The 27,929-nt window shown below is 43.2% G+C and overlaps 2 protein-coding genes across 3 annotated transcripts in view; one reads left to right on the top strand and one right to left on the bottom strand.

The window, feature by feature from the left end:
* Dnmt3 (DNA methyltransferase 3) overlaps positions 1-27,929 on the bottom strand; it is a 122,022-nt gene that overhangs the window by 16,965 nt on the left and 77,128 nt on the right. The window lies entirely within an intron of this gene.
* LOC138939107 (dendritic arbor reduction protein 1-like) overlaps positions 1,424-27,929 on the top strand; it is a 74,741-nt gene continuing 48,235 nt past the window's right edge. Inside the window, exon 1 of the mRNA XM_070306652.1 lies at positions 1,424-4,564. Within this exon, the coding sequence (XP_070162753.1) occupies positions 4,341-4,564 (224 nt within the window). The 5' untranslated portion in view covers positions 1,424-4,340. The remainder of the gene's footprint in view (positions 4,565-27,929) is intronic.

Below are 27,929 nucleotides of genomic sequence, written 5' to 3'. Positions count from 1 at the left end.
TCTTTTTTCCTCTCCCCGCACGCCGACCGCGCGCGCGTACGTACACCGGGTTTATTTTCGGTTACACGAGGTACCAGTCGTGTTCCCGCGAAACGGAATCGGAAATCAACTTTGAGGGAATAATAATTTACACGGCTCGTTTTCTCGCGGGCGGAGTCGATCGACGCAATCGACGATGACGACGATGACGACGATGACGACGACGATGACGATGAACCGCGTCACGATAGACGATCCCGGCTACGATTAATACCGCGCTCGTTAATTGTTTATCGGCACATATCGCCGGGATTATACAATATATATATCGCGAAGGATAATGAAAGCGTAGAGAGAATATAGGTTTCATTTATATACACTTCAGAATATATTCGGTAACCTATCGATAACGCTGGATCTGCTCGTTTTAGTCGCACATGTTGTATTTAGTTTTTCCTTCCACCTTTCAAGTTTCAACATACGCTTACCTCGCTTCAATTTTGTCAATTAATTAATTTGAACCAACAGAGAATTCAAGATCAAACTCTTTTTGCGTAATGTTATTCGATAATTGTTCGAAATGAGTACTGCTATGTCACGTGACTATTATTTTCCAACTCTGTCAAAATCTTTGCGTCTACGAAAAAAAAAAAAAAAAAAAAAAAACTTAAAATTAAATCCTGAAAGTTTGAGAAAGAGTAGCTAAAATAGGCAAACCTATATACTAGATTGTATATATCGCTGTTTCATCTTGAAATAAATTTCAGTAAATCCCGCACATTGTCGTAAATTGCTTTCATAAATCGACTCTCCGCTGACTTCCGAATATTTCTGTTAAACGTTGACATCCGAAATACAGCATCGTTGATATAATTTGGCGGCTCGAAACCTTGGAATACGTTGACCTCGCAAAGTATTTTCAGTAAACGGTGTTAAGAATGCATCATCCGAATCCAAACTCGTCGTCAACTATCTGCAATATTTACAGCCTTCTTTATATAAGTATAAGAGCCTCCCATACTTGTCGTAAACTTTCCGCCGTGGTAACTGTCCGTAACTTTATACACGTAGTTGAGCCGAACTGAATCGAGCGAGGCAAGTGTGCCTAACTAAGAATCGTTCCATTATACATCACAGACAGTAGTAATGTATTTCGGAAGGCATGAAAAGCCGTATTTACGGCCACGCTGCTGTCAGCACCGTCAGTGGATTACGGAACAGGGCGTAAGACGTATCGACGACGTTACCCGACGACGACGACGACGACGACGATGGGGATCTAAAAAAAGATCACCTACGTAAATATGTGAGCGCCAGAGTCCGTCCCCTTGTCACATCTTCAAGAATTTGCCGTTGCGACATCCTCTCGCAAATACAATCCCGCCGCTCGCGCGCTCATTTGCATAATGTCCTCGGTCCATAGGTGGAAAGGACGTACGACCCGCGCTGTAAATTCGGCCAGTCTTCGTGGCTGCTGCGCGTACGGAGTGACCGTTACACGTTTCTCTCTCCCTCCTCGCCTCCCCTCTCTCTTTCTCTCTCTCGAGCGCGCGCGCGCGATGGTGCCTTATCGCCGATGCGGCCAATGTAGCCGCAGGTCGGTCGGCCGAGTAACGATCGCGCTACGATCGATCTATCTCAATCGATCGTCGTGGCGCGTGCCCCGATTTACTATTGATTGCCGGCGATCGATTAGCCCTGTCGAGCTTCGACGGCTATCCTTGGTCGCGAACGCGGGACGAGGACAGCCATAAAAGAAGACAAAAATGGAGGATGGTAGGAACGAGATGCACAGACGGCGAAAGAAGAAGAAAGACGAAGGAGATGGAGGAGCAAGAGGACGGCGGGTGTGGGAGGAGGGCGAGGATGATGGACGGAGAGAAAGAGACGGAAGGATGAAGGCGCGGAATGAGTGGGACCAAGAACGAGCCACAGAGAGAGAGAGAGAGAGAGAGAGAGAGAGAGAGAGAGAGAGAGAGAGAGAGAAAATGTACAAGCGCGGGAGAGGGAAAAAGAGGAAGAAACAGAGAGAAGTATGTTCATCGAGAGAGAGCGAGATGGAAAAGAGAAGGGAAGAAGTGCGAGGATTTCACGGTAGAGCGAAGTAGTCGACGTGTGTAAAAGAGAGAGAGAATGAGAGAGGAGGGGAGGAGGGAAGGAAGCCAAGAGAGAAAGAGAGAGAGAGAGAGAGACGGAGATGGGAGTGGGTGCGAGCGCGAAATAGCGAAGGACAGACTGCGCCGGACCAGCCGCCGTCGCCGCACTCGCCGCTTCCACCGCTGCTGCCGTTGCCGTCGCCGTGAGGCTTCGAACCCGAACGTGATCGAGCATCGTCGAGCAACGACGGAAACGTACGAGCGGTGCGGTTCGAGCGGCCGAGCGAGCGATACGGCCGAGCAGTGCGGTGCCGACTCTTGCTGCCGCGGTTGCAGATTCCGCGGTGTGTGTGTGCGCGCGTGTTTACACGACGAGAGAGAGAGAGAGAGAGAGAGAGAGAGAGAGAGAGAGAGAGAGAGATAGAAAAAGAGGAGAGAGGGAGAGCTCGCGCCGCGGAGGCCAGGAGGGCAGAAGAGAAAGAAAAAGAGGAACTCGCGAGGGCAGAGAGAAAGAGAAACGCGAAAAAAATCGAGGAGAAGGCCAACTCCTGCGAGGCACGGTGCGTGAACGCGCAACGTTCCTCCTCTGTCGAGCACGTCCCTCTCGAGGAGGATCGCGCAACACCGTGAGTACGTACGTACGCCTCGCTCGTGACGTATCACGAGGCACCGCGAGACGACGCACCGAGTTGACGAAGCCTAGTACCGAAGGGCCGACGGAGAAGACGAGCGCGTCGCACGACGCGGCCGGCGCGTACACGCCGCGCCGAACGATAAGCGGGCCAGCCGCTATCGCGCGGCTGCCCTTAACGGGGCGTGGGTGCACCACCGCACCGCATCGGGCACCGACGACGGTGGTGCGGCGAGACGGCGGATGGTGCGCGTAATTCAAAAGGTGCGCGCGGCGGTCGTGGTGAGAACATGACAGACGACGCGGAGTGCGCGATTTCGAGGCGGGACCGCGTCACGGCCAAAGGGACGATAATATAAACGCGGCCAGACAAAACGAGAGAGAGAAGGAGAATTACACGAGGAGAGAAACTTCTCCTCCGAAAAAGAAAGTTCCCAAACGGAGTACATATACCCGCGCGGCCAGTGATCCCGTGTGTGGCTCGCGTGTTGCGCGCGCGAGTACGCGTCCAGCGGTGAGTGTGTGTGAGTGCAAGAGGGCCAGGCCGCGCGCGAGTGGACTCCGGATAGAGAGAGAGAGAGAGAGAGAGAGAGAGAGAGAGAGAGAGAGAGAGAGAGAGAGAGAGAGAGAGAGAGAAGAACCAGAGAGAGACTTTCGCGGCTTCCGGCCGGTCGGCGCGGAAGCGATCCGGCTAGCAATTTCACGAGGAGAGGATGCTGGTAACGACGTCGCCGACGGTCGTTACAAAGAGGATAACAATGACGACCTCGCGGGGTCTCGACTGAGTCGCGCCGAGAGCCGCGTCGCGACCGACGTCGTCGCGACGGTGGCATCGACGAGCGTCGTATCGTCGTCGTCGTCGTCGTCGTCGTCGTCGTCGTCGTCGTCGTGCTTGCTTATCGCGATCGTTAAACGTTAGATGTCAACGTTAACCGGGTGCGAAGCGAGAAACGCGAAAAGCCAAGCTCGGCGCGATTGCCGACGGTGCGTTCACCGTCGAGGAGTCGCGAGAGAAAGTCCGTCGGGCTCGAGCGGAGGCCTCAGTAGCGGAGTCACAGTCCTGTCACGGTATTCTCCGTTGACGAAATACCACGAGCGAGAGCGTGTCCGAGCAACCGATTTCGTCGCTAAAGACTGGATATCGCATCCTGTGACGATTTCGCGATTCTAGCAATTGTCCGCGAAAGACACGGCCAAGGATATTATTTGCCGGAGAGTTGTGGTAATCGAAAGACTCTTCTCGAGGAGGAGATCCTCGACCATCGTTTCGCAATCATCGTAATCAACGTGTTCGGGCGAGGACTTTACTCGGAACCATCCGCAATTCTAATAATCGCCTTCTCCAAGCCAGGGTATCGATCCCGGGCCGGGTAACGTGGAGCGCGCGGTGACGCTCGCAAAGAGCTTTTGTCGTGCCGGAGGATCGCGTATCCACGTAATTACGTAAAAGGATTACTCACGATCCGTTCCTACTCGTGCGAAGAGCGGACCTCGATAAGGCGCGCCTCTCGGCGACTCGTCGAGATCCGAACGTTGGCAAGCGACGTCGAGGGACGTCGAGCGACGTCGCGACGACGCCGGCCGACGGCGGGGCCGCCTCCCCTAGATACGCATCGACGAACGACACAACCGGGATGCAGGTGGCAACGCTGTTCAGGGAGAGCGCTACCCTGCTGGGCGCCTCCAGCCTGGACCCCCCGCAGACTCACCATCACCAGAGTATGCACCAGCCGCAGCAGCAGCAGCAGCAGCAGCAGCAACAGCAGCAGCAGCAGCAGCAACACCAGCAGATGCAACAGCAGCAACACTCCACCGACATGCACCTCGTCGGCCACCACATGCAGCACCACTACAAGATGTAAGTATCCTCCTCTCCGTCGTTCTACTCGAGCACTGATCGACGTGGCCGGCGACTCGCGCTCGACGCTTCGAAAGTGTTCGACCTTCGAAGCCGAGAGAGCCGCTTTGGCGGTTACGAGTGGCCGGTCGAGGTATACCGTGGCCAAGTTGCCGACTTTACGAAAGCGAGGCCATAGTTTTCAAGATTTCTGGGTCTTTAACAGCGAGAAACTATACGATCGTTACGCTAAAATATATTTCGACGTGTAAAAAAATTACTATAGTTTCATTCGCTCTCGGTGTGTCGTTTTACGTTCTTCGGAGATTTGCAAGGGCTACCGGAGAAAAGTACAAGATGTACGTTGATACACTTACGTCGATTACATCGAGAAAGATTAATATTATCTTAACGCGCTTCATATAAATATGTTTGTTAATTTTTCTGTTAATACCTAAGTCGATTAAAGGAGCGATTAATGATTAGAAAGAAAAAATTCGAAGCTGAGAGCTTATACGAGAGTCGTTTACCTTGAATATAAATAACGGAATTTAACAAGCGGAAGATCGCGGTTACTTGAAATTTTGAAGAGAGATCCTCAATATTTTGCTTTTGTTAGAGGATAATAATGCAGGCGATTTCGCAACCGGTTGCTTCGATTGTTGCAGAAACCAGGCGGCTCTTGCGGTCAAAATACACAGCGTATATAAACCATTTCGCTTTTTCTACCGGGTAGATGCTGTCTAAACACGCCTGGCTTTTGCATCATGGGTACACCAGCCACTAAACGGCAAATGTTATATTTACCCAACTCTAAAATCCATAAAATCTATCTCCGAGAAGCGACCTTGACGGTTTCTTACACGCGAATCTTCGCGTTAACTTGGACTGACGGTATAATTTAGCAGGTGCATCTGCACATTTTGCATTGCATTCCTACATAAGATCCTCGTCGCTAAACGACCTTATCTCGCGCACGGATATCGCTTACTTATTATCGAGTACAGCGATAAAGCTCTCCGACTATAGACTTCCTAGGATTTCTATTTAATTAGGCAATAATATTCATTGAATAGTACGAGGAACGCACACGCCTTTCAATCGCAGATGAAAAAATCGAAGAAGAAAAACTTTGCCATGGACTCACTCTCGGATTCTTTCTCTTATTTCTCTTTGATTCCGTTAAAAATATTTATTTCCGTTCGTTGTTGTATCGACATTAACCTTTTAAACGACGCGGTGTCGGCTGGCTCTGCCGCCGGTATCGCCGCCATTCATATTTGTTTTTATCGGCGTGCGCGCGTGCACGGAAATATCATCTAATGGAAACGGCTGGACGCAATAGGATTTTACGAGCCACATGTTCCCGCAATATATGCGATACAATACGGCGACTTGGATCAGCAGGTGAATGCTGGGCGCGACAAGAGAATCTCTTTCTCTTTTTCTCTCTCTCGCCGACAAGAGCGAAAAATCCTTCTTGCCCGCTCCTTTTCCAATATCTCTTTGTTTTATGAATGGGATACGGGGGGGAAAAAAAGGGAGGAAAGCATGAGGCGGATTTACACGATGTGCCACGGCGGAAAACCGCCAGACTTTATAAATGGTGGCCTCGAGTGGCATTAAGTGGAAGAAGTCGCGCCAACGGTAAGAGAGAGAGAGAGAGAGAGAGAGAGAGGCAGAGAGAAAATCGCGAGGCTCGAATGTCATTTCGCGCCGGTTACCGTTGCTCTCCGCCAATTTCATCGCGTCGAACACAGGACGAACTTGAATTTTAAATAATCTCACGTACGTCGCAAAAGAGATAATCTGCCGAGAGTACATTAAGATAAGAATTCCTAATCGACAAATTCATCAACAATTCACTCGAACGAGATACTCGTCAACAATTTACGGATATTTTTCTGGAATATGCCAGCCATTCACTTGGAAATGTCCAAAAGTTTTATTCGAGAACATCCCGATTCCTCGCATATTGTACAAATTCAATAGATTGCGAAATCAAATTTATATATACATTTGTAGAATAAACGGCGCAAGCAAGATTCCGAGAGAGACTGGATCTATGACCGTACGGAACATTTCTTTTCGAAAGCATCGCCGAGCGGACTGATAAGCGTGCAAAGTCAGCGGTATCGCGAGCAAGGGTCATTTCTTTTCCGAGACGTCGATGAGTCAGTCGCCAAGACAGAAATAACGCTCAGCGCGTGGTAACGCGGATAAAAAAGCAGGAGAGCGCGCGATAACAGGCGCGAACGCAGAGAACGTACGTTTGTTTTACTCCAATTTTCAAATACAGGGGGACGATCTATCATGCTTGAAAATTGGAGTAAAAGCTCCGCTCTCTCCCTCTCTCTCTCTCTCTCTCTCTCTCTTTTTAGCCCGTCAGTATTTACAGCGTTTCTGTCGGTACACGATACATTAAAACAAGCCATCGAATGCATGATAAATCGGACATTCTACATCCGCCGTTCCTAGTGTCACCGGTGTTTCTACAGAGAAAAAAAGGAGACAAATTTTGATAACGCGTAGCGCGACAGCGAGTGCGTTGCGAGGGTCCTTGAATCGATGAGAATTTGTGATCAAATGATTAAAGTCGCTACGCTCCGAGAAAAAATTTGCGTCTCTTTAAATGAGAAATAATTTACGATAACAGGATTGCGCATTTTACTGACACAATCCTTGCATCGTAACCCAAGCAATTATAAATAAATTTCTTTTCAAACAATATGAGCTTGAGCCTTTTATGTTTTAATCCTTCCTTCACAGACGACAGCTTTTAGTCGATTGCAAATTATTATCCCTCTTCTAATTTTTGAATAGACACACAAATAAATGAGTACCCTTCTGCTCTCTTTCTCTCTCTCTCTCTCTCTCTCTCTCTCTCTCTCTCTCTCTCAGTAAAGGATGCTCGCTCGGAAATATTACCATCGATTACGTCACACATCTTTTATAACGTCACGTCTCATTAAAATTTTGAATTAATCTCTCGATCTAATTTCTCTCGCCAGATAATTTATTTTCAAAAGTATTCAAAAGCAAGGTAGATGAAAATACAGAGATTTTATCCGCGGGTATCTGTGAAAAGGAGAATCATGGACTTTCATTGAGACGCGAATGGGTCGAAGCGAGCGCCGCGGGCGCGTCGTGTGTTGCGGGTCCCAAACGAAATTTTACGTAACATGTAAATGCGCTCGTCCTGAATGCGGTCGCGTTGCGTGCCCCTCTCTCTCTCTCTCTCTCTCTCTCTCTCTCTCTCTCTCTCTCTCTCGCTCTCCTTTCCTTTCTCCCTCCCTCCTGTCGCCTCTCTCGTCTCTTTTTATTGCCGAAGCGGCGCTTACGAAACCAGTTTCGACGTAGATGATCGGCGGCTCTCTCTACTCGGCCGACAAATTTTTTTTTTCTACCGCGAGAAAAAGAGCGAGGGATCCGCCAAGTTCACAAATATTATCACGCTGTCGCTAAAACGACTCTCCTCTCCCAACGAAATCGCCCGCGAATATCGCGTCGCGCCACGTCGCGCCCTCCTCGACCCACCATCCGTGGTCGAGAGATGGAAGCCTGGAGCTTCGAGAGCTCCTTTACGAATTTCGTCACGCGCGCTGAAGGGACGCGCCGCCGGCTGGCTCTGAATTTGTATTCGTTGCGCAAGGTCCGGTCGCGCCCTCGTTCCTTAAACAGTATAATTTTGCGGAATCTCGTCTCCCGCGGTCGCGGGAATACTCCCCCCCCCTCTCTCTCTCTTTATATCTCTTCGTCCGGGCGGATTAAATCGCCAAGATATCGCCGATGTGGCAGAGGGACATTCGTTTCCCGAGGTCGCGGAAAGCTCGAGAATATAAAATCTTGCGAATCTTTTGGAAAAATCAAATTGCGGTTCATCCCCGTTGTCGCGAGTACGGTATATTTAATTTTCAATTCTCGTGGAATTAAATTTTGAAAGCAAGTTTCGAGATTATAATTGCAACACGACCGACGATGACTTCCGACACACGAATCGTTTCGTAAGGTTTCGCCTGGGCCGCGATTGATACGCCAATTCGTCGGATATTCGCCTCCGTGATTTTTCAATTATCGCGAACGGTATCGCGCGTGGCATAAAGACGTATAACTCGATTAACGATATTATAACGTCTCGATGAAATGGCTCGATACAATTTCCATGTAGAACGCGGAGCATGTCCGACGATAGGATAATTAAAGCGCGCGTTGCTTTATCGTTATCAAGGAAACATTCCCTTGACTCTGGCCAGCTACTGTAAATTAGTCTCCGGCTAAACTCGATTACCACCCGATCGGAAATAACGATAGATTTGTTAAATGCTCGCCGCGCGATAAAATGCATAATTCGATCAACGCGCACGTGCGCGAAATGTATTTAGCGAGTATAGGCAAAAAGCGACTTTTAATTATTTAATAGAAAATACGTCATCTTTTAAAATGAGAAATAAAATATGAAAATAAAAGAACAATTCCCGCATTTTATTGTTACGTAGCGAAACAAAAGTCTAATACGCGAGGCGAATAAGAATTAATAAAGAAGAATTCATGATTCTATACATGGAGAAGTTTTAATTACATCAATTTGGCTTGACTATAAAACGGACTGTTCGCGTTCACATCCTTTTCGATCCTTCCGCGTCGCCGGAATTAGATTCGTGGCATGCTGTGATTAGTATTTAATTGCAAAGTTCTGGCGAGAGCGATGCTTGCAAATTTTATCACGTTTCGCCGAGGAACGCGAATACATTTGCATTCGTCGCGACCGTCGTCGCGGGACCGTTCGCAGCACTCGCAGCACTCGCAGCACTCGCAGCACTCCTTAAATCGCGAAATGTAATCAATAGGTAGAATCCGTAGACCTACGTTTCGTGAAGGCATATTCAATAAACAAATACTTTCATCGGGTTAGGTACACGTTTCACATATAAATGTCAAGAATAACGAAAAAAACAATTTCATATATATGTAACCATTAATCCTCATCCACTCAAACTTCATTTCTCAATCAGATTAATCGCGATTCGTACGATAGAAATATAATCTTGCATTCGCCGCAGAGGGAAAGAGGGGATATGCATTTTCGAATATTGTGTAATTTAATCGTCCTTACCGCGTCATTAAATTATGTTAACGATCTCGATGAAAATAGTCAAGCGCCATGACGAGTCGTCGATAAATGGTCCACATTAAACGTAATTCATTATCCGCTTCATCATTCTTCATGCTTTGATGCTTTCTCGACTATTTGCTAAAGCGTATGCTTGCGCGTATCATTTCATAGGGAATATAATTTTATGATGCGACCGCTTTAGGATTTAAGAAGGTTATCGTCGCGAGAGCGACGTTTTCCATTTTTGCGGCGGAATTGACATAAATGACATGCCACGCGAATCGTTATACGAGGCGATAGCGCGACACAGGAGCAACGAGATGCGCGCGTTCTCTCTTTATCGAAATGTCGATGGCAAACTTGTCTATAAAAGTTTCATCGGGAACTGTTCCGAAAACCGCCGGTCGCGCGGAAAGATCGCGATCCTGGAATCAAGTTTCAGTTCGCGTACTCTCCTCCTCGTTGAAAGTCCGCGTACTTTTTCTCAACGAGTTCGTCACGTGTCGTTCGCAATGTGGCGCACATATTTCATCGGGACGTCGTCGTCTAGTTACTCTAGTTTTCAAGAATGGCAAAGTCTCGACGCGACGCGACGCGCAAGATTCTCTTTTACAATCCTCTCACGGAACAACAGCGACGATAGTTGACATATAAAACGATATGCAAGCGTCGAAAAAAGAAGAGAGTAAAAGCTGGAGAATAAAATTTTACGTAATAATCATAAGCGATGAAAATAAAACAAGTTATCGGTGATTTCAAAAACTTATATACACGGAAGAAGGTGAAAAATATTCTCTGCCCTTTCAATCCACGATTCTTCTCGCTAGATATAGCTGGATATAACTAATGTAAGTCGATATCGGCGATTATATATATATATACAGGGTGGCCCCCCGAACGTTCCAGCTAGACTTTAGGATCTTATAGGAAATTTAATTCTAAAGAAAAAATTTTGTATAAACGGGTCGAAAAATACTTTCTTAAGAAGTTATCGCTCAAAAACCTCTGAAATCGTGATTATTTTACACATATTTCCAAATATCAGGAAAAATGTGCGTCTTTTAACAAAAAATATCGAAATATAAGTTGTAGAAAATTAAATTATCTTTCAAATGAGATCACAAAATGATTGTTGTACGTTCCATAGATTTTCATATAAACAGTTTCAAATGTACAAAAAATGCTTTTGTTACTTATTGTTGGATCGATTAAAGTTGAATCAGAAGGAAATCCGTAAAGAGATCGACTAGATCGATCATTACTCGATGCCTGATATTTTAGTTTAAAAAAATTTATTTTATTTTCATAAAAGAAAAAGATTTTTATTTTTTATTTTTATCGTTTTTTCAAGAAATTTATTAGGTTTTATTTTCTTTTCACCTTTTGCTCTTCCTTTGCATAAGAAGTTTTTGGGCGATAACTTCTTAAGGAAGTATTTTTCGAACCATGTTTATAGGAAATTTTTTGTTCAGAATTAAATTTCCTATAAGATTTCAAAGCCTGGCTAGAACGTTCGTGGCCACCTTATATATATATATATACACAAATCGCTAGAAGTGATCATTAATATAAAAAAACCGATAGTGATATTTTTTGACATTGAAACTACGTGTTATCTAGCCATGTAGATTAGCAGCGTTAATCTACGCTTGAAAAGGAAGATTATAAAACGTCTCTCTTGTCCACGATTTTAATAAATTTCAAAACAGACAAATAAAGTTAAAAGAGAATATCTAAAAAAGCCTTTTTATATTCGAATAAAAAGACTATCCAAGTTCTTCGTTTAAAATTTTTATTTAAAATTATGAAAAGTGTTTACACACTCTTCGTATTTCCTGCATATACAAGAGAAATAATTACGTAGTGCGCATTTTTTTTTTTTTTTCCATAATTCTTCCATGCAAGCGTGCGATAGAGAAATAATTTTTTAATTCTTTTCAAAAATAGTTTTAGATAAAAAAAAAATAAGAGTTCTCGAAACTCTTTCGACTTTACCATATCAATTTCTATCAGTGCCGACACCTAAATAGCGTTCCGCAGTCAGGATGCGGTGGCGAGAGCAGGGGGTGTATTTGATGTATAGAAGAGTCTCCGGAGAATTGAAGCCAAACCCGCAAGAAGTTTGAACCAGACTTGAGGGCGCCAATAGGTCAAGGCTATCCTGAGACGTTACCGATGTGTATACATACACACACACACACGCATACACATACATCTACATTAGTGCGATCTACCCGTTTTCCAACAAATTCATTACGAAGTTCCTTGGAGGATACTTGAAGATTAACGACGAAGATAACCCGGTGGCTCTATGGAACGCGCATTCGTCACCGCGTTTTTCAAACTTTCTCGCCGTTTGTTCTCTCGTGGCCGGAAAGAAGACTGGAACGTTCGATTTTTCGGAGTCGCTTCGGGTAAGAGAGAGGGAGAGAGAGAGGGAGAGAGAGAGAGAGAGAGAGAAGGAAGAAGAATATATATGCATAGTGAACTGACGTCGTCGTCGTCGACGTCGTCGATGCGGTTGCGAGGATGAAAGTAGGCGGAGAGAGCGAGTACGGAGCAAGGACGAATCCTTTACCGCGATGACAGGCTTCAACTCTCCGCCTCCTTTCGATCCTTGTACCATCACAGTGTCGGGTTGGCAGAATCATGCTCCTCTCTAGCCGCTCCGTCGCCAACACGGCAAAACATCTGGGTGGATGCAAAATAGCGTCGGGTTTTGCAAAATTTTTGAACCGCGCGCGAAGCGACGAGAAAGAAAAAATTTACTACACGGATAATTACCTGACGCGTTTAACGCGATTTCACGACTTCTCGTACTCGAGCTGATCAAATGTGAAGCTTGTAATTTTCACAGAGGCTCTCGAACTTCTTCTTCGGTCTTTACCAGGCTTATGTAATTTGCCACATACAACCTATCATCATTCTTAATCATTGTTACCTTAAGTAACCAGCATTTTTACTGTCAGACAACAATGCACGCGCCTACAGCGAGGATTAATAGTCATTTTTTTTTTTTTTTTCTCGAACCATGGGTACCAATACGATAATACCGCGTTGCAATTTGAGAAAGTCCGTTTTAAATATATAGCGGAAGCTGTCTAACGCTCAAACTTATTAATAAATAATCAGTAATAACAGTTGCAAGAGCTAACATGCGTTGCAATTCTATATAATTATTGCATGATCTCCTTTTGATAAATCTAGACTCGTGATCTACGCGGATATCTGTTATCGTCTAGAATAATAATGCGACGTCAGTATCGAGTAATATAATCAATGTTTCTCAAGATTTAGAATCATTAATGAAGAACCGGTTATACGCTCTTCGACAAAGTGCAAATTCTGTCGTGATACGTCAGTCGATATGTCGCAACGACAAATCCCGACAGCATGTTATTGCAAATCCGACTACGAAAACACAGCAGTGCTCGTCGAGTAACTCGACTGTCAACGATTTTACCGTTCGGGCTGACATATTTGAGTTGCCGTAATGTAGGTAGCGGAACGAAATTGTCGGTTCTGGAGAATTCAATCGATATGTAATTGGCGATGTACGCGGCGATCGCGTGGTATTTCCTTGGCAAGACAAAAGCAAACGCGCAACAATAGCACAAAGCTGGCGGCGACAATACAGAATTATCGAACGGCGATTGCCTCGTAAAGAATGCTCGAGGAACATAAAACTTCGCGAGAAAAGTTAAACTCGTTATAAGAGGAACGTGTGTGCATTTTAATCCAGAAGCAAGAGAAAAGACCGAAGTAAATAATTCTTACAATAATTTATGCCCATAATTCATGTGATACGCGAAGAAAATTTTTTACAGTACAAATTACACGAAAAATACATTCTCTTTTACAACACTTATTGTGAAGAGTTGGAATATAACATTAGAATATTTATTACTATACAAATAGTGCAAATTATGTATTATTTAATTTGTTGCGCGTTAACGATTTGTATTTATTTGTGTATTTAAATAATTACAATATTCCATTGTAAAATATAATATTATTGAATAAAAATATTATATTATTCTTTTATATATTAGTATGTACGTTCCACGATTACAAGAATTATATTATACTTTTTACTGTAATATTTTCTCCGTATAATTAAAAAAAAATTATACTCACAAAATAAAATATATTAAAAAAATTTTTAAAGACATAATATTCATCAAATAATTTAAAAGTCTGAATTATATATATTCTAAAAAAATTTTTTTTCAATTTACATCAGCTTTATATTAGCAAATAACGTTTCGATTTTTCATAAGTAACACATCAGGCTTCGACAAATTCGATGTTCTATTTATATTTTGCATGGGAAGGAAAAAATATTCGTTTAAAGCAGGAGATGATACGGGGAAACATGTAAACGAAAGAAAAAAAAAAAATAAAAAAACACGTGGCTCATACGACATGGTTCGTTTCGTCGCGAATAATATCGTATGTAGAGGAAACGAAAAGATGGGACGCAGGGTACGGATGATCTCTCCCCGGTTACGAGGATCGTGGCTAAGAGACGCGAATGGAAATACGAGCGAGGAGAACGTAAACGTGCGGCCACGTGTCGCAGATAAATCGTGCCACGCCGATAAATCGACCTTATCAATAAGATCGTCGAGACCTCCCAGCGCTTTCTCTCTTTTTCCTTCTCTCTCCTCTTGCTCTCATTCCATCCCGTCGACGTAGTTATTCATGTATTCCAAACTTACGGAATACATGAATAACCTACGAAAGTTTCTCAGGTATTCGCGCGAATCGTCTTCGACGAAGCCCCAGGTAAGAGCCGCGGCGACGGCGTTTAGCGCATCTCGAAAAAAGCGACAGGTGACACGCATCCCATTACATATCTTGCCTTCTCCTTCCCTTCTCCGCTGCCTCTTTTCGAGAAATTATCTCGGATATTTCAGCGAGCGCGAAAGATCATTTTCTCTCGATATGTACGAATTTTACCAGACGTCAACTTTTCGAGATCTTAAAAAATTTAATATTTTACAGCCCCTCTTTATCGCGCGATAAAAGACTGCCGAAATTATTATTCGTAAATATTAAAATTGGTTTTTGAAAAATGTTGGAAGCCTCCGTCACGATTGCTCCGTTTTATTTTCCAAGATCTTTACATTTGCGATACGACAATTTTTTCTCCTTTTTCTATTAATTATGCGTCAATATATATATTATGATTATATTATCCGATCGATTCCTATTCTCACGAATAACGTTGTCGTCCAGACCTGAGATAATGAGCGCGCGAGATAAATTTTTTTAAATTCTTTAATTTAATATCATATGTCACACGTGTGCCATTATTTGACAGGTGCAAACTTTGGCGTTACAGTCCCGGTTAATTTGATAAGCGCGATCGTATTATGTAGTGGTAATATTCATTTCCACGAAGCCGAGAGACCGAGATTTATAATACGAGAAAATGAAATAAGATTATGACGTTCCATCTTCATTATCCAAACTCGCTGTGACATAAGTTTGATCGCGAAAATAGGACGAAAATTTCGTTATCCGTTATTCCACCGTTATTCGTCGAGATAATGTGTCCCCGCGATCCTTTTCCATATTCCGCCGCTTCGCGAAATGGGTCATCGATGCATAATTTTACGCTCTTCATTTTTTTGCAGTATTACAGCATCGCCGAACCAATCCTGACCGATCCCCGTCGAGAACGCGAAAAATCAACGACTCGGAGCGCTCTTGCTCGCTTAGCGATTCGCATACATTCACATAAAATCGTTTCTATCTACTTTATAAATGACGTGTCGCAGCAGTTAGGCGATCCTAACTATCGTGTTAATAGTCTCGCGGAAAAAAGCTACGAAAGATTCGATAATTGCTAAATTATATAATCTTTTTTTTTTTTTTTTTTTTTTAACTATATTTGCATAATAACGTCATCTCGCGAGGAAAAAAATGCAATAGATTCTTCTTTCTTTTTCTTTTTTTCCATCTGTATTATAAACTGTTACCACCCTGTTATCTCATTTAAATATATTGTATAATCGCAGCTAAATATATGAGAGATAAAAGATTATAAATGTTGTTATTAGAGAAAATTACAGGTACATTATAGATAAATCTGTCAGGCGAGTAGTCGGAGACTGCCTTTTACGTTAAACTTTCCTAGTCGATAATTTTCTTGTACGTGAAATTCTCAGCATATCGCGGATACTAAATATCTTGCGATATCGAAAGACATTTTTTGAAATTTGCGAAATGATCGAAGAGATAGTACGATATAATGATTCCATAATGTTCGCTATGAGTTGCTGACGCAACGCTTAGATATCGTTCGATCCGTATCAATTAAAAGCCATCAACGAATGAAAATAATTCCGCGATATACCCGCGAAAAATAATGTACGATGTTACGACAGAGCAAGGATGGATATTAAGCCCCATGCAATATTAAGGTGACGACAAATTGCGGCAATTATTCTTCCACATGGCGCGCGCGCGAATCGTCGCACTCACGGTTTTAATTGTCCGAACCAAGAGTATTTATCTCGACATTACATTATATTATTCCCGCCGAACGTGACCGTAACCCGCAATTGTTGCGTCAACTTAACGCACCGGTCGCCCGTGCTCCACGCGGCGTATCGGCCGATCGTGTTTTACGATCGTTGGCGCCGACCGCGAATTCGACCGACGCGCAATTACGGAATTGCCCTCGTATATCATCGACTGGCCCGCTTTCCGGACGGGAAGGACCCCCTACGCGTCGTTTAACTATATGCGCGAATAACACCACTGCGCGTGCAAAGTTTTTCTAAGAGCGGCCCCGAACACGAGCCCGACGATTCCGCGCGTACAATGACGTGAATTCTCTGCTAAAATTCGGTTCATCGAATATGCATGTAATTCGAAGTTATCGACCACCCGTTAATAGAAAATGGATGAAATAGCTGGAGGAAAGAAAAAGTTGTCGAACGGAAAGAGTTTTGACAGAAATATTCTAATACACGCTTTTAATCTTTTATTTTATCTAGATTTATCCGAAGAGTTATGTCACAACCTTGAATGAAATTTCACAGAGAGTAATTAAAAAAATTAATAACATCTGTAATTTGGATACATTTTTATTTCACAAATGTTATCGCGATTAATGCGAAAAACCCAAGGAGGGGGGGGGGGGGGGGGAGAAGAAAGACGCGATTCTGGCGAGTCGTGAGGCCAACGCGATATCCTCTCTCGTACCTGCAACGAGGGACGAGATGCAGCACGGATCCTAAAAATAACTCGGCGGTAGCTCACGCACCCACGCCGACGATTTCGTTCAAGCTACACGCTTTCATTTATAACTCGATGTTTAAAAAAAGTGACAGCGCGACGAAAGTCGCGCGTACATCATTCCACTTCTGCATAGACGTGGTGAGAAAAAAACGCGGCATGCGCCGCGAGTCACAAAAGTCAAAATTCGAAATTCAGTATTCGCATTATCCTTCTCTCTTTCCCTTTTTTCGTTTCTCGTTCTTTCCCTTATCGTTTCTTCCCCGATGAATCTTTTTTCTCCTTCTATCTCACTCTGTCCTCTCCCGACAGTCTTTCTCGTTCGTATCCCTTTGTATCCTCTTCCTCTCGCGCATTCTTTCTTTCCCTCTTCCCTCTCCTTTATTATTCTCTCCCTCCTGCCGTTCTTCTCTTTATTTTAGCTCGAGGCAAGCGTCGAGATGATAACGGCAAGTCGAAGGGGTTCAAGAGGGGTGGTGGCAGAAGGGAGAAAAGGCGAAAAGAGCAGATGGAAGAGAGGAAGTAGAGACGGGGAGAAATGAGGGGAATAAGCGCGCGCGCGAGAGAGAGAGAGAGAGAGAAGGAGAAAGGGGTAGGATGAAAAAAATGAGAGAGGAATAAAGAAAGAAAGAAAGATGAAGCGAGAGAGGAAAAGAGGAGGAGACGGTGAACAGAGGGTGGTAGAGAGAAAGGGGAGAAGAGTGAGGCGGGATAGAAAATGAACGCCCGCTCACGCAGAGAGCCCGTCCAACGGGCTTTACTCTCCTCTTCTCTCCGCTCCTCTCCTCCCCTCCCCTCCCCTCTCCTCTCCTCCCCAGGCTCTCACAAGCCGTGGTTTCGTAACACGCGTCTCTCCCGCGCACAGCATCTTTCTCTCTTTGTTTCACTCTTTTTCTCCTTGTTCCGTCTCGCTCGGAGAGCACGCGATACATCGTTATACTATACGTATATATACCGCTTCAGAAATTCTGTATCTTGGCAAAGACGCGCGATGGAAACGCAGAATAAAATCTGACGTTAATGGGGTAATAGAGTTTTCTCGTCGTCCTCGTCCGCGCTTCGGCGACGACGTGTCTTAAATAAAAGTAATCTTTAAGCGTGAACCTCTGCAGTGGCGATCTATAAGCGGCAACTCGTAATTGCACATTCAATCGCGCGTAGCTTTCTGAATAAACAAGCAGCGACTTTTAAAACACCCGCGGCTGAGACTTCCTCGGCGCTTACCGAGTTTATTTTCAATATACGTTGTCTAATTCATTAATAAATGAGCATTCAGCAATATAACTGACATTTCATGCTTGATAAGCGTGTGTCTATTAAAATGATTGGTAATTAATTCGAGTTGATTAATTAATAATAACAGAATCTACGATCTTCGCTGAAAATGATTAATCGTAACAACTTGAATTAAGATTGTTGTATATGGTTATGGTATTTTGTTTGCCTTCTATTTCATATAATACGTAAAATGGGGACGCTGTAGATTTTGAAATCTGAGACACATCAACAATGCAATGAAATAACTAAAATTTTAGTCAGATTTAAAACATCGCAATACAGATTATCTGAGAAAGGTTTGTAAATATTTTACATATTTTTGTATCAATTAAATTATATGTATATCTATGTATGTATGTGATTGTATGCATTCGCGTTACATATCTCAGTTTAATGGCAGAAAATCTTGTATCGAAACGAGGCAATTAAATCTGAACATTATATTTCCACAACGCGCGCGCGTTTCAAAATTGATTAATAGCATCACTTTATATTTTAGTTGACATGATACGTTTCCCAATCAAACGATATTCTTTTTTTTTTTTTTTTTTTTTCCTTTACATCGTTTATTATACGATATTATATTACCATTGATTTATAAAGCTATAAAGCAACGTCCGATTTCTGAGGCTTCTCCAACCATGGAATTCGTATCGCGAGAAATCGGAAATATTCGCTCGAAAAATGAGAAGAAGCCCCAGATGTGATCATGCGTGCATGAATTAATATTTCCACTGTTTATCAAATAGATATGAAATCTGAAACAGAAAGGGAGAGGAAAAGAGATAGATAGATAGATAGATAGATAGATAGATAGATAGAGAAAGAGAGAGAGAGAGAGAGAGAGACGACGAAAAATTTCGCCGCCTATTCGTGCTTCGTTTCGCGTCTTTCAAATATTAATATCGTCCGATAATCGGGGGATTAAAATGAATGATATATCCCCGATAGAGAGACGATGTTGAAATTTTCCGAATTACGAATTGGAATATTTATAGGATTAACTTCGGTACAAAGATTAAAAATGCCAAGGTGCGCGAGAATTTTCGATTGGAGGGGGAAAAAAAGAGAGAAGAGAAACTCCTCGGCGCGCTAATATCTTTACCGTATACAAGTGCGCGACACTGTTTTGTTATTACGAATGGAGACGCAATCTGTCAATTTTTCCACAGCGGGACACTCATTAAAAGTTCCTCTTGCGAACTCAATTCTGAATCGTGACGCAAAGTTTGGAAACCACTGACGCAGTTACGCGTGCTCGCTTCCTGTCCGCTATCCGATATAGATTATAACGTGATTAAATTGACGATGAACATATCATTTGGTCTAGAATTATAACGTAATTAGTTATCCGTATAAAACGGATCACATACAATATACGTTTCCACGATCGCGTAAATTGTGTACATTGCACACGTTTCGCAAATATCTATTTGTACGGGATTACCTTCTCTGGTCAAACGTGATTACTTTACTTGATCAATTAACACTCGAATCGCAACAAAAATACAATGTTGCGTTATATAAATTATAAAGCTACGCGATTAAAGACTGACTTAATTGCGCATTAACGTACCTACAACAGATTAATGAAGCAGATCTTAATAATCAACGCACAATCGCACGTTCTTTGGCTTAATAAATCATCTAACAAATGTAGCATGATACCGTAACTTGTCGATGGAAGATTTATGGCAATTTTATATGTGGAAAGAGAGAGAAAGAAATAAAAAGTGCGTATATGTCTAACATATACCATATTGTATATTTGTAACGCGCTCGAGATAATCTCAAAATACCGATGCTGAAGAGAGTCTCGAACGCTTTGAAATATTTTAGCGTATTAAACATTTATAAAAAAAAAATATATACTAAAGTATCACGGAAAGTTTTTTTATAATTGTAACGAATAGAAATGTACGAAACACGTACTCGTGAAATCATTATAATTATATCGCCTAATAATATCGCAATTATCGATTCAATTTCGTTCGAAATATGACTTGCGTGACTTTGCGAAAGACCGATAATCATCGCGTTTAAAGATCGATAACGGCGCGGCTGGTAATGATCGCCATTAGTGATGACAACGACGACGACGACGACGACGACGACGACGACGACGACGACAGCGTACGCCGACTCTCTCGATTCTCAAGCTCGTTCGGATCGATAGATTGGAACCGGTTCCAAGTTTCCGATAGCTAATTGATCTTGCAAAGCGCAAGCGATGTTGGACAAATATTAGCATAGGAAGTAATTATCGATGGACGGACGAAGAAACGCACGCATGCACGCACGCACGTACCATACGTATGTATATACGCACGCATTGCGAAGCAGGCAGCAAAGATGGAAACTAGTTCGAAACTAGTTCAAAGCCAAATTGTAAGAAACTGAAAAGTTTCTTAATTTGTCAGTATAGGAATATGATTTATTAATATATCCTTCTTTCTCTTTCAAGTTTGTAATATCTAATTTCCAAATGTTAAATTCTTATATGTACCGTTAATTTTTTTGGAATCTTCAAAATAAATCAATCATACATATGAACTTTAAATAACACAAATCTCACAATCGCATTGATTTTCATTATATCTATGGCTTACAATATTACAAAGTACATTATAAAAGCTCATCTAATAAATTATTAACATTTGAGAGAAAATTCTTTTTCTCTCCTTCTCTTTCTCTTGTAATATATAAAGTTTAATTCTCTGACATTTCATTTTTATTCGACGGCACGATTTCTCTGCGCGCTTTTGACGCGAAAGTCTCGATCCTGGATTTTAGAATACAAAATCAATTATGGGACGGCTTTTATCGTTTAACGATAAAGTCGTTTGACGAGCGCGATTCATCGAATATCAGTCTTTAGGATTAGCACACCGCGCCTAGACACACCGACCGACCGTCCATGCCGAATCTCTAGGGAGCTCCGCGATTATTCCGGGCGCAAATTTATTTTTATCAGTCTGTGGCAGCTTGTTGCCGCCGCTCGGGGCGCCGGCGTTGCCGGATTAGAAGTTTTTCGCGTCAATATTTGCAAATACGGCCTCCCCACACGGGAGGAGATAAGTCGCTCGACTGATCGATACGTTTGTCACGATAAATACCGCTCGCGAAAAAAAATATTGTAGTTGCCGGTAATAGCGATCATTCTTATAATTTTCCGTCGACTTCAATGTCATAGACTAACACATTCAACTGTCATTGAAAGCTAGTTAACAGAGGCTTAACCAATTTTCTATCTCTTTACAAATCAATTAAATTTTAATGAGCGATTAATATTTATGGCAGGATCTCGACTATGGTTTTTGATCAATTTGTCGACTATGAATTCAACTTTCAAATTTCATAGTCATCGAACCATTACCACAAATGGTAGTTGGAGTTAACTGGTTTAGGCTCTTTATAGCTTCGCTTAAATCTCGATCAAAATTTTAGCTAACGCTCACGGGATACGCGAGAATAGTCTCCATATCTAATCGTTACAGCGAACGAAAACGCGACAATCGGCGTAAGATATATTTTTCCCGCTATCAAATATCGAATCCGCCGAAATTACATCGATTTCAATCCTCTCGGCGTTAAGAAATCCCGAAAGAAAACGGCCGGCACTTTCGCGCTAATATCCGTAAGGAGAATTTACGTTGCACGTAGGAAGACGAAGGAAAAAAAAAAAAAAAGGCGATGGAAATAAAGGGGAAGAAAGGAGAGGAGGAAGATACAGGAAGCTGTGCGTGCTCCGAAATAGCGTTCGTGTCGGGTCGCTCGTAAAATCGGGGGGAAAAGCATGGAAAATCTGGCAACTGTGCTGGTAGAGCAAGGGCGTCACGTGTGCTTCACGTCCGATCCAGAGTTTCCACCAGCGAGAGTATACGCGCGTACGTGAGACTGCGTCGCCAAGATGCTGCCGGGGCTCACGAAGACGAAACTAACAACAAACACCTGATGTTCGCGAAATCGCGCGAGAAATAAATCTGCATTTCGCGACGCGAGATTTCGGCCTGCGAGCGTTGCCCGATGTCACGTATATGTATGTAGGTCGCGCGTTGCGAAATCGCTACTCGCGGCCAACATTGTTGCATTCTCTTTTTTTCTGGCGGGGGCAGCGAAGTTGTTAGGTGTAGATTGTGAGAAAAGAGACGCGAGTAATCACGACGACGACGACGACGACGACGACGACGACGACGACGTTGCTATTAATCTCTTGCGGCTAATTTTGGAATGCTACCTTATTACGCTTAAAGTGTGTCGCAAAGTTGGTGATTTCTGGCGTGTCCCGAATAATTAAGTTTAACGCGAGCCTCCCGACAGAACGGGCGACGGTGGTTAAATCGGATTAAGATCCCCGCGGAGATCCGCGCGCGATTCAATTAGTATTGTATAATATAATAATACGTACGATGCGACGCGGATTCGATCCGAGGATTTTACATCGAGATCACGTCATCGATTGATTACCTGCCGAAGATCGATGGCAATCATTTCGCTCGCATAATCGCCTCTCGCCATTGGAATGCGATGAATATGATAAATATACGCCGTAAGAGCGCGGAATATTAAATAGAAAAAAAAGATGGAAATAATTATACCTCGATCGCTTTGCGAGAATAACGAAACGGGTTTCCAGTTTCTCGATTACTCAATGCAGCACGAGCGTCCGCCTCTTCTCTCTCGCATCTTTACGTAATTCTATTAACGTTGTTCGTTAACGCAACGGCGATCCAAAATCACCGAAAGAAATTACTCGAATCACGATCGAGGCGAAACAATTATCGCTCGATCGTTCTTACTTGGAGCAGGGACTTGCACAAACCTCATCACCTCGCAAAGTTATTTCGGATATTGACGTCTCGATGAATATCGCAACGTTATTTAGAAGCTACGTCCGTGCGTTCGGGAAACTAGTGTTAATTATTCAAGAGTTACGCAACGAATCGAACGAACAATCGTTTCAAACTTAATCTTTACGCGCGAATTAAGTGTGAAGGAAATTTAATATTCTCGCGAAACTCCCGGGATAATACGGTCAGATATACGGATTATTGAAGAACTCCAGCCAATTCCAAGTTCCCAGGAAATTCAACAGAAATATCATCACGCGATCTCTATTTATTCTGATGTTACGTATCGCGCGACGAAAAAATTGCCGAGTCTATTGTTAAGGATACACGTCAAACATATATCCGTAAGAGACGAAAAGTTTCCTTTCAAGATATTTCCGTTGCTCGGAACGAAAATATCCGTTGCGTCTCTCACCTTCCCTGAATCCCTTATTCGCGATTAGCGGCGTTGCAAGTGCGAGTCGCAGAATCCCCCGCCGTCGACCAGTTAACCGCATCTCCCTCCGATCCGGCGCCACGAATCGGAAGCCCCGGGATCGTTCGACGCGAACGAGGAAGGAAATTCTTCTCGGGGAGAAATTTGCGGCATCTCCGTCGGGGTCTCGCTCGTAGCTTTCATCGTCGAATCCTCCGTTCTTCCATCCCACTAGCAACACCGCTCGTAAATAGCCATAGCGGAGGTGGTCGTAAGGGTTTCCCTTATCCGCGTCAGCGTTTCTGCTCGCACGATTACCTACGGGTTTCCCGTAGCGTACGTACGCTACTTCTCTCCTCCTCTCTCCCTCTCCCTCTCCCTCTCCCTCTCCCTCTCTCTTTCGATGATCGCGCGCACATACGCGTTAGCGTACTGCGCGTTCACGCGCGCGGGCGTGCTCGATCAAGCTCCATTTACACGACTCGCTCTTCGTTGGAGCGACCGAACGTCTTGATTCTCGAGGAGACAAAGCATGCTGCTTTCTCTTTCTCTTCGGATAATAATTTTTCCATAAACATGAAACGCGTTAAAAATTCTACAATTATCCTTTACTCATAAGAATATAAAGGATCGTAAATATATTCGAGATCTATATATTCCTCTTCTTAGAAGTTGTTCGCGAATCTTCCAGATCCTCCTATCGTTTCACCTCGCGTTAATCGCGCGCTAAAATGCATACGTTGCAGCGACGAGTTCTTCGTATTTGGAAAGGAGAAGAAAAATTATTCGATCCAGATCCAACCGTGTAAATTCACCTTTACACAGTCTTGCAACTGTATGCGTTATTCGCGCGGACGAGTCCCGCATACGTAAGCGAGATGCTCCGGCATTCGGCGAGTTTCGGAGGTTGTCGACTCGCGCCTCGCCTTCGTCTCTCTTCGCTCCTCTCTTCGACCTTCCCCGTTCCAACGCGAGAGGCTATAAAAGCAGCGACGTTGCGCCGCAACGTCTACGGCGGCGATGGTACGTACGTATAAACAGTGAGCTCACCGTTCCTTCCCGGAGCGTTCGTTCTCCGCTGCTGAAAACTCTCAGCGTTCCCGCCGCCATGGAGAACGACGACGCGCGGCCGTTACCAAGGATGCAACGTAGTACAAGGACGCTCAACTATCGATCCTTTCCCGAGCTACGAAGGAACTCGTCCGCGAGATCGTCGAGTACGACGAGATCGTTTCTCCTCGCGAGTTATTCGACTGGGTTGGAAACGCGGAAAGAAAACTATCGGTATTTTCGCGTCGCTGGTACAAGAGGAGCGAGATATCGAGATCGCGTACTCGTACAACGTACATACAGGAATGGAAATATCGATAGCACACTGCGCATCGGAAGAGAAAAGTATCTGTCTGTATCTTTCTCTGCAAAAGGATCGAAACTATTTTTAATTCCATTTTTTTCTGCCTTCTTTTAATAATAATCTATTCAAGAAACATGGAATTTTTGTAATATCTGTACAATAAAAACCACATAGCAAAGATAATTTTCTTTCAATTTTAAGAGAGATACATAATAATACTTTAACGACTAAATACAGTGCAAGAAGAACATACATGCGCGTAAAGTTGTAATCTTTCTCGAAATTTATTAGATTCAAACGATACACAATCTTTCCTCTCTCGATACAAGCTGATCGATAAGCGTATCGATGCCCCGTGCGCAAATGCAATTTTTTTCTTTACGCCATCACTCGTTGCAAAAATCTTTCGCGTTTCCTTAAATGACAATTCATTTAAATTAAAGATGTTTTCTTTTCGAAATATTTATCATTAATTTTATTTAAAAAATGATTATAATGCGCGAATGATGGCATTATAATATTACGATGTTTCAATTTATTATTAGTTTTAAATAGACAATTTGAAACATAGTTAAACAAAAGTGAAGAAAAGATAGAAAACAAAGTCTTTCTTCGTAAAAACTTTTAAATGATATTACACATATATATATGTGTATGTGTGCGTGTGTTAATTCTAAGTTAATTCGTTGTGCGCTTTCTCTTTACCGCAAATATTCTTAGCCAGAAAATTTGTTTTATTTTTATAATCGTTCGACCATTTTCCGGCGTATAAAGAAAAGAAAAAAAAAAAATTTACACGCTTACAATCTAAATAGCCCATTGAGAGAGAGAGAGAGAGACAGACCGGTTAGTTGAGCTTTCCAACATTTACGGATTTTTCTCTAGAGTATTCTTCTTTCAAAAGCATGTATAAACAGGACATTCTTTTCACCTTTAATTCGCGAAAGAACATTTAATTGCGATAAAATACACCATTTGCGACTCGCAAGACTTAAAGAGCACCTTTGCAAATGATTTTCGTGCGCTCTCCGCAACAAGATTACTTATGTAAAAAGATTTCATTTAACAATTTATATATATATATTTTTTTTTTATCTCGACGCATCTCACTCGAGGCAGGATGTAACACGATTTTCGCGAGGTTAGCATTTTATTCTTATTGAAGCGCGTTTTACACAAACATCCGCGCAAACACGTATTCTCGTTTCCGAGGAAAACATCAGGATTAATAATAATTAAATCCTCCGTGCGATATTGCGTTGGCGCGAATAACATTACGACGACACGTATCTTCCGCTCGAGACCCGGAAAATCGAGACGGGAGGAGGTCGACGTTCAAGAATTACAAAGACCCGCGCTCGTTGTTGACGATTACGCGTCGACGTTATTTTTCGGATGCTGCAATACTCGGTAATTAAAACGATCGCGGTGTTAAAGCGCCGTATTCGCGCGAAATAACGACGAAGGATGCAACAACGTGGAAAAGCGTCTCGCCGCCGCGAGATCCCCCGGCCGCGGCCTCTAATTGGCTACCGTTCCTGAATCCGCTCCTCGGGATGACTTTCGTTAATTGGTACGCGCGCGCGAACGACGATTCCAGGTGAATCGTCAAGATGGATAATTTTCGTTTGGCGAGCGATCAAGATTCGCGCACTAGCGACGCGGTATACGTTCTTATCGACACTGCTCGAATGACCGAGTAAACGATGACGGATGATGATATAGGAAACTTGACGGGAGGGAGCGAAATTAAAATATAAATATATGTAAATATAAAAGAAAAAAAGAAGGACGAATGAAACGACGCGTTTACACGCACATGCCGTTTTTCGAACGATATTTATATATTATTATTCATAAACTGTTTTATGATTATTCGAGGGAGACAGATAGTTGGAAACTAATTTGCGTAATGATATCAGTGTACAAGCCGGTCGATGAAATGGTACGAGTAACGTTTCGCGTCCCAAACGACTGAATTAATCATTAGGTGGAGTTAGATTACAGTTATTAGTTAATAGAGTTGTGTTTCCAATAAAAGACATTACGCCATCGCTAACGAATGAACCTCGCAATCGGTCCATTGCCTGCGCTTTTGTAACCTGCATGTCGCATTAAAAAAGGGAGAACGATTGTTAACGCGATACGAGAGGACGCGCGATTATCGCTTCGAATTATCTTCGATCGGAGTGATTTGCGATTACTCGCGCTTTTTTTTTCTCTTCTCTTGTGCTCTCTCTCTCTCTCTCTCTCTCTCTCTCTCTTTCCCCATGTGCGAGAGAAAATCGACTCGGCCGAGGAAACGACCGATGTAGCGGATACGGCCTTATTAGCGTTTGCAATTATATCGCACGTATCACCGTATTACACAATGGCAGTAACGAGCGCGCATGCGGTAATAAATTACGACGGCTCCCGTAATCATTACCGCGGAGTTTCGTGTAACAGCGGCGTCCTATCAGTTTACATTCGACTTTAATTGCAACGTCGGTGGCGGCGGTGATGGCGAAACGTAGCTTTTTGGAATGAATTCGCTCGGCCCCCCACGGCCGCGCGGCCAGATATATACATTATATAGTTATATAACGAGTACGGAATAATTAAAAGCACTTTTAATAAATTAATATGATATTACCACTCATTTTCGCGGGCATTATCCCCGCGAAACATTTAATAATGCCCCGAAGTATAGAGAGGGAAGGAGAGGAGGGGGAGGGGAGATTTTCTCTCTCAATTTTTTTGCTTTTTTTTTCCCCCCCCCCGATCGACGGGTTCATTAATTCATCGCGCTTGCGCTCTTCGCGAGATTATTCCCTCGCTCCCCCTCCCCCCCCCCCCTTCTCGCCGTGGTATGTACGGGCAATGCGGAATATATCGACCATCGAACATTTTTTTTTTTTTGCGCTACACGTAATAATTATGTTGAAATTAAAAATATTGTATCGGACAATTATTCGCCATCGAGACAGAATCGATGATAATACGTCTGTGTACGGATGTATAAGGTATATGTATGAATCTTGGAAACTTACCCGCGATTGTTATTATTGCCAAAGCGCTGTTTCTTTCAATTAAAATAATACCTAGATCGAATTATTTAATATTTATAATAATTAAACATTTCG

The sequence above is a fragment of the Polyergus mexicanus genome, unplaced genomic scaffold (assembly GCF_030449975.1).
Source record: "Polyergus mexicanus isolate NDT 795.1 unplaced genomic scaffold, iyPolMexi1.0 SCAF_13, whole genome shotgun sequence".
Classification (NCBI taxonomy): domain Eukaryota; kingdom Metazoa; phylum Arthropoda; class Insecta; order Hymenoptera; family Formicidae; genus Polyergus; species Polyergus mexicanus.
This window is presented reverse-complemented; position numbering and strand designations above follow the sequence as displayed.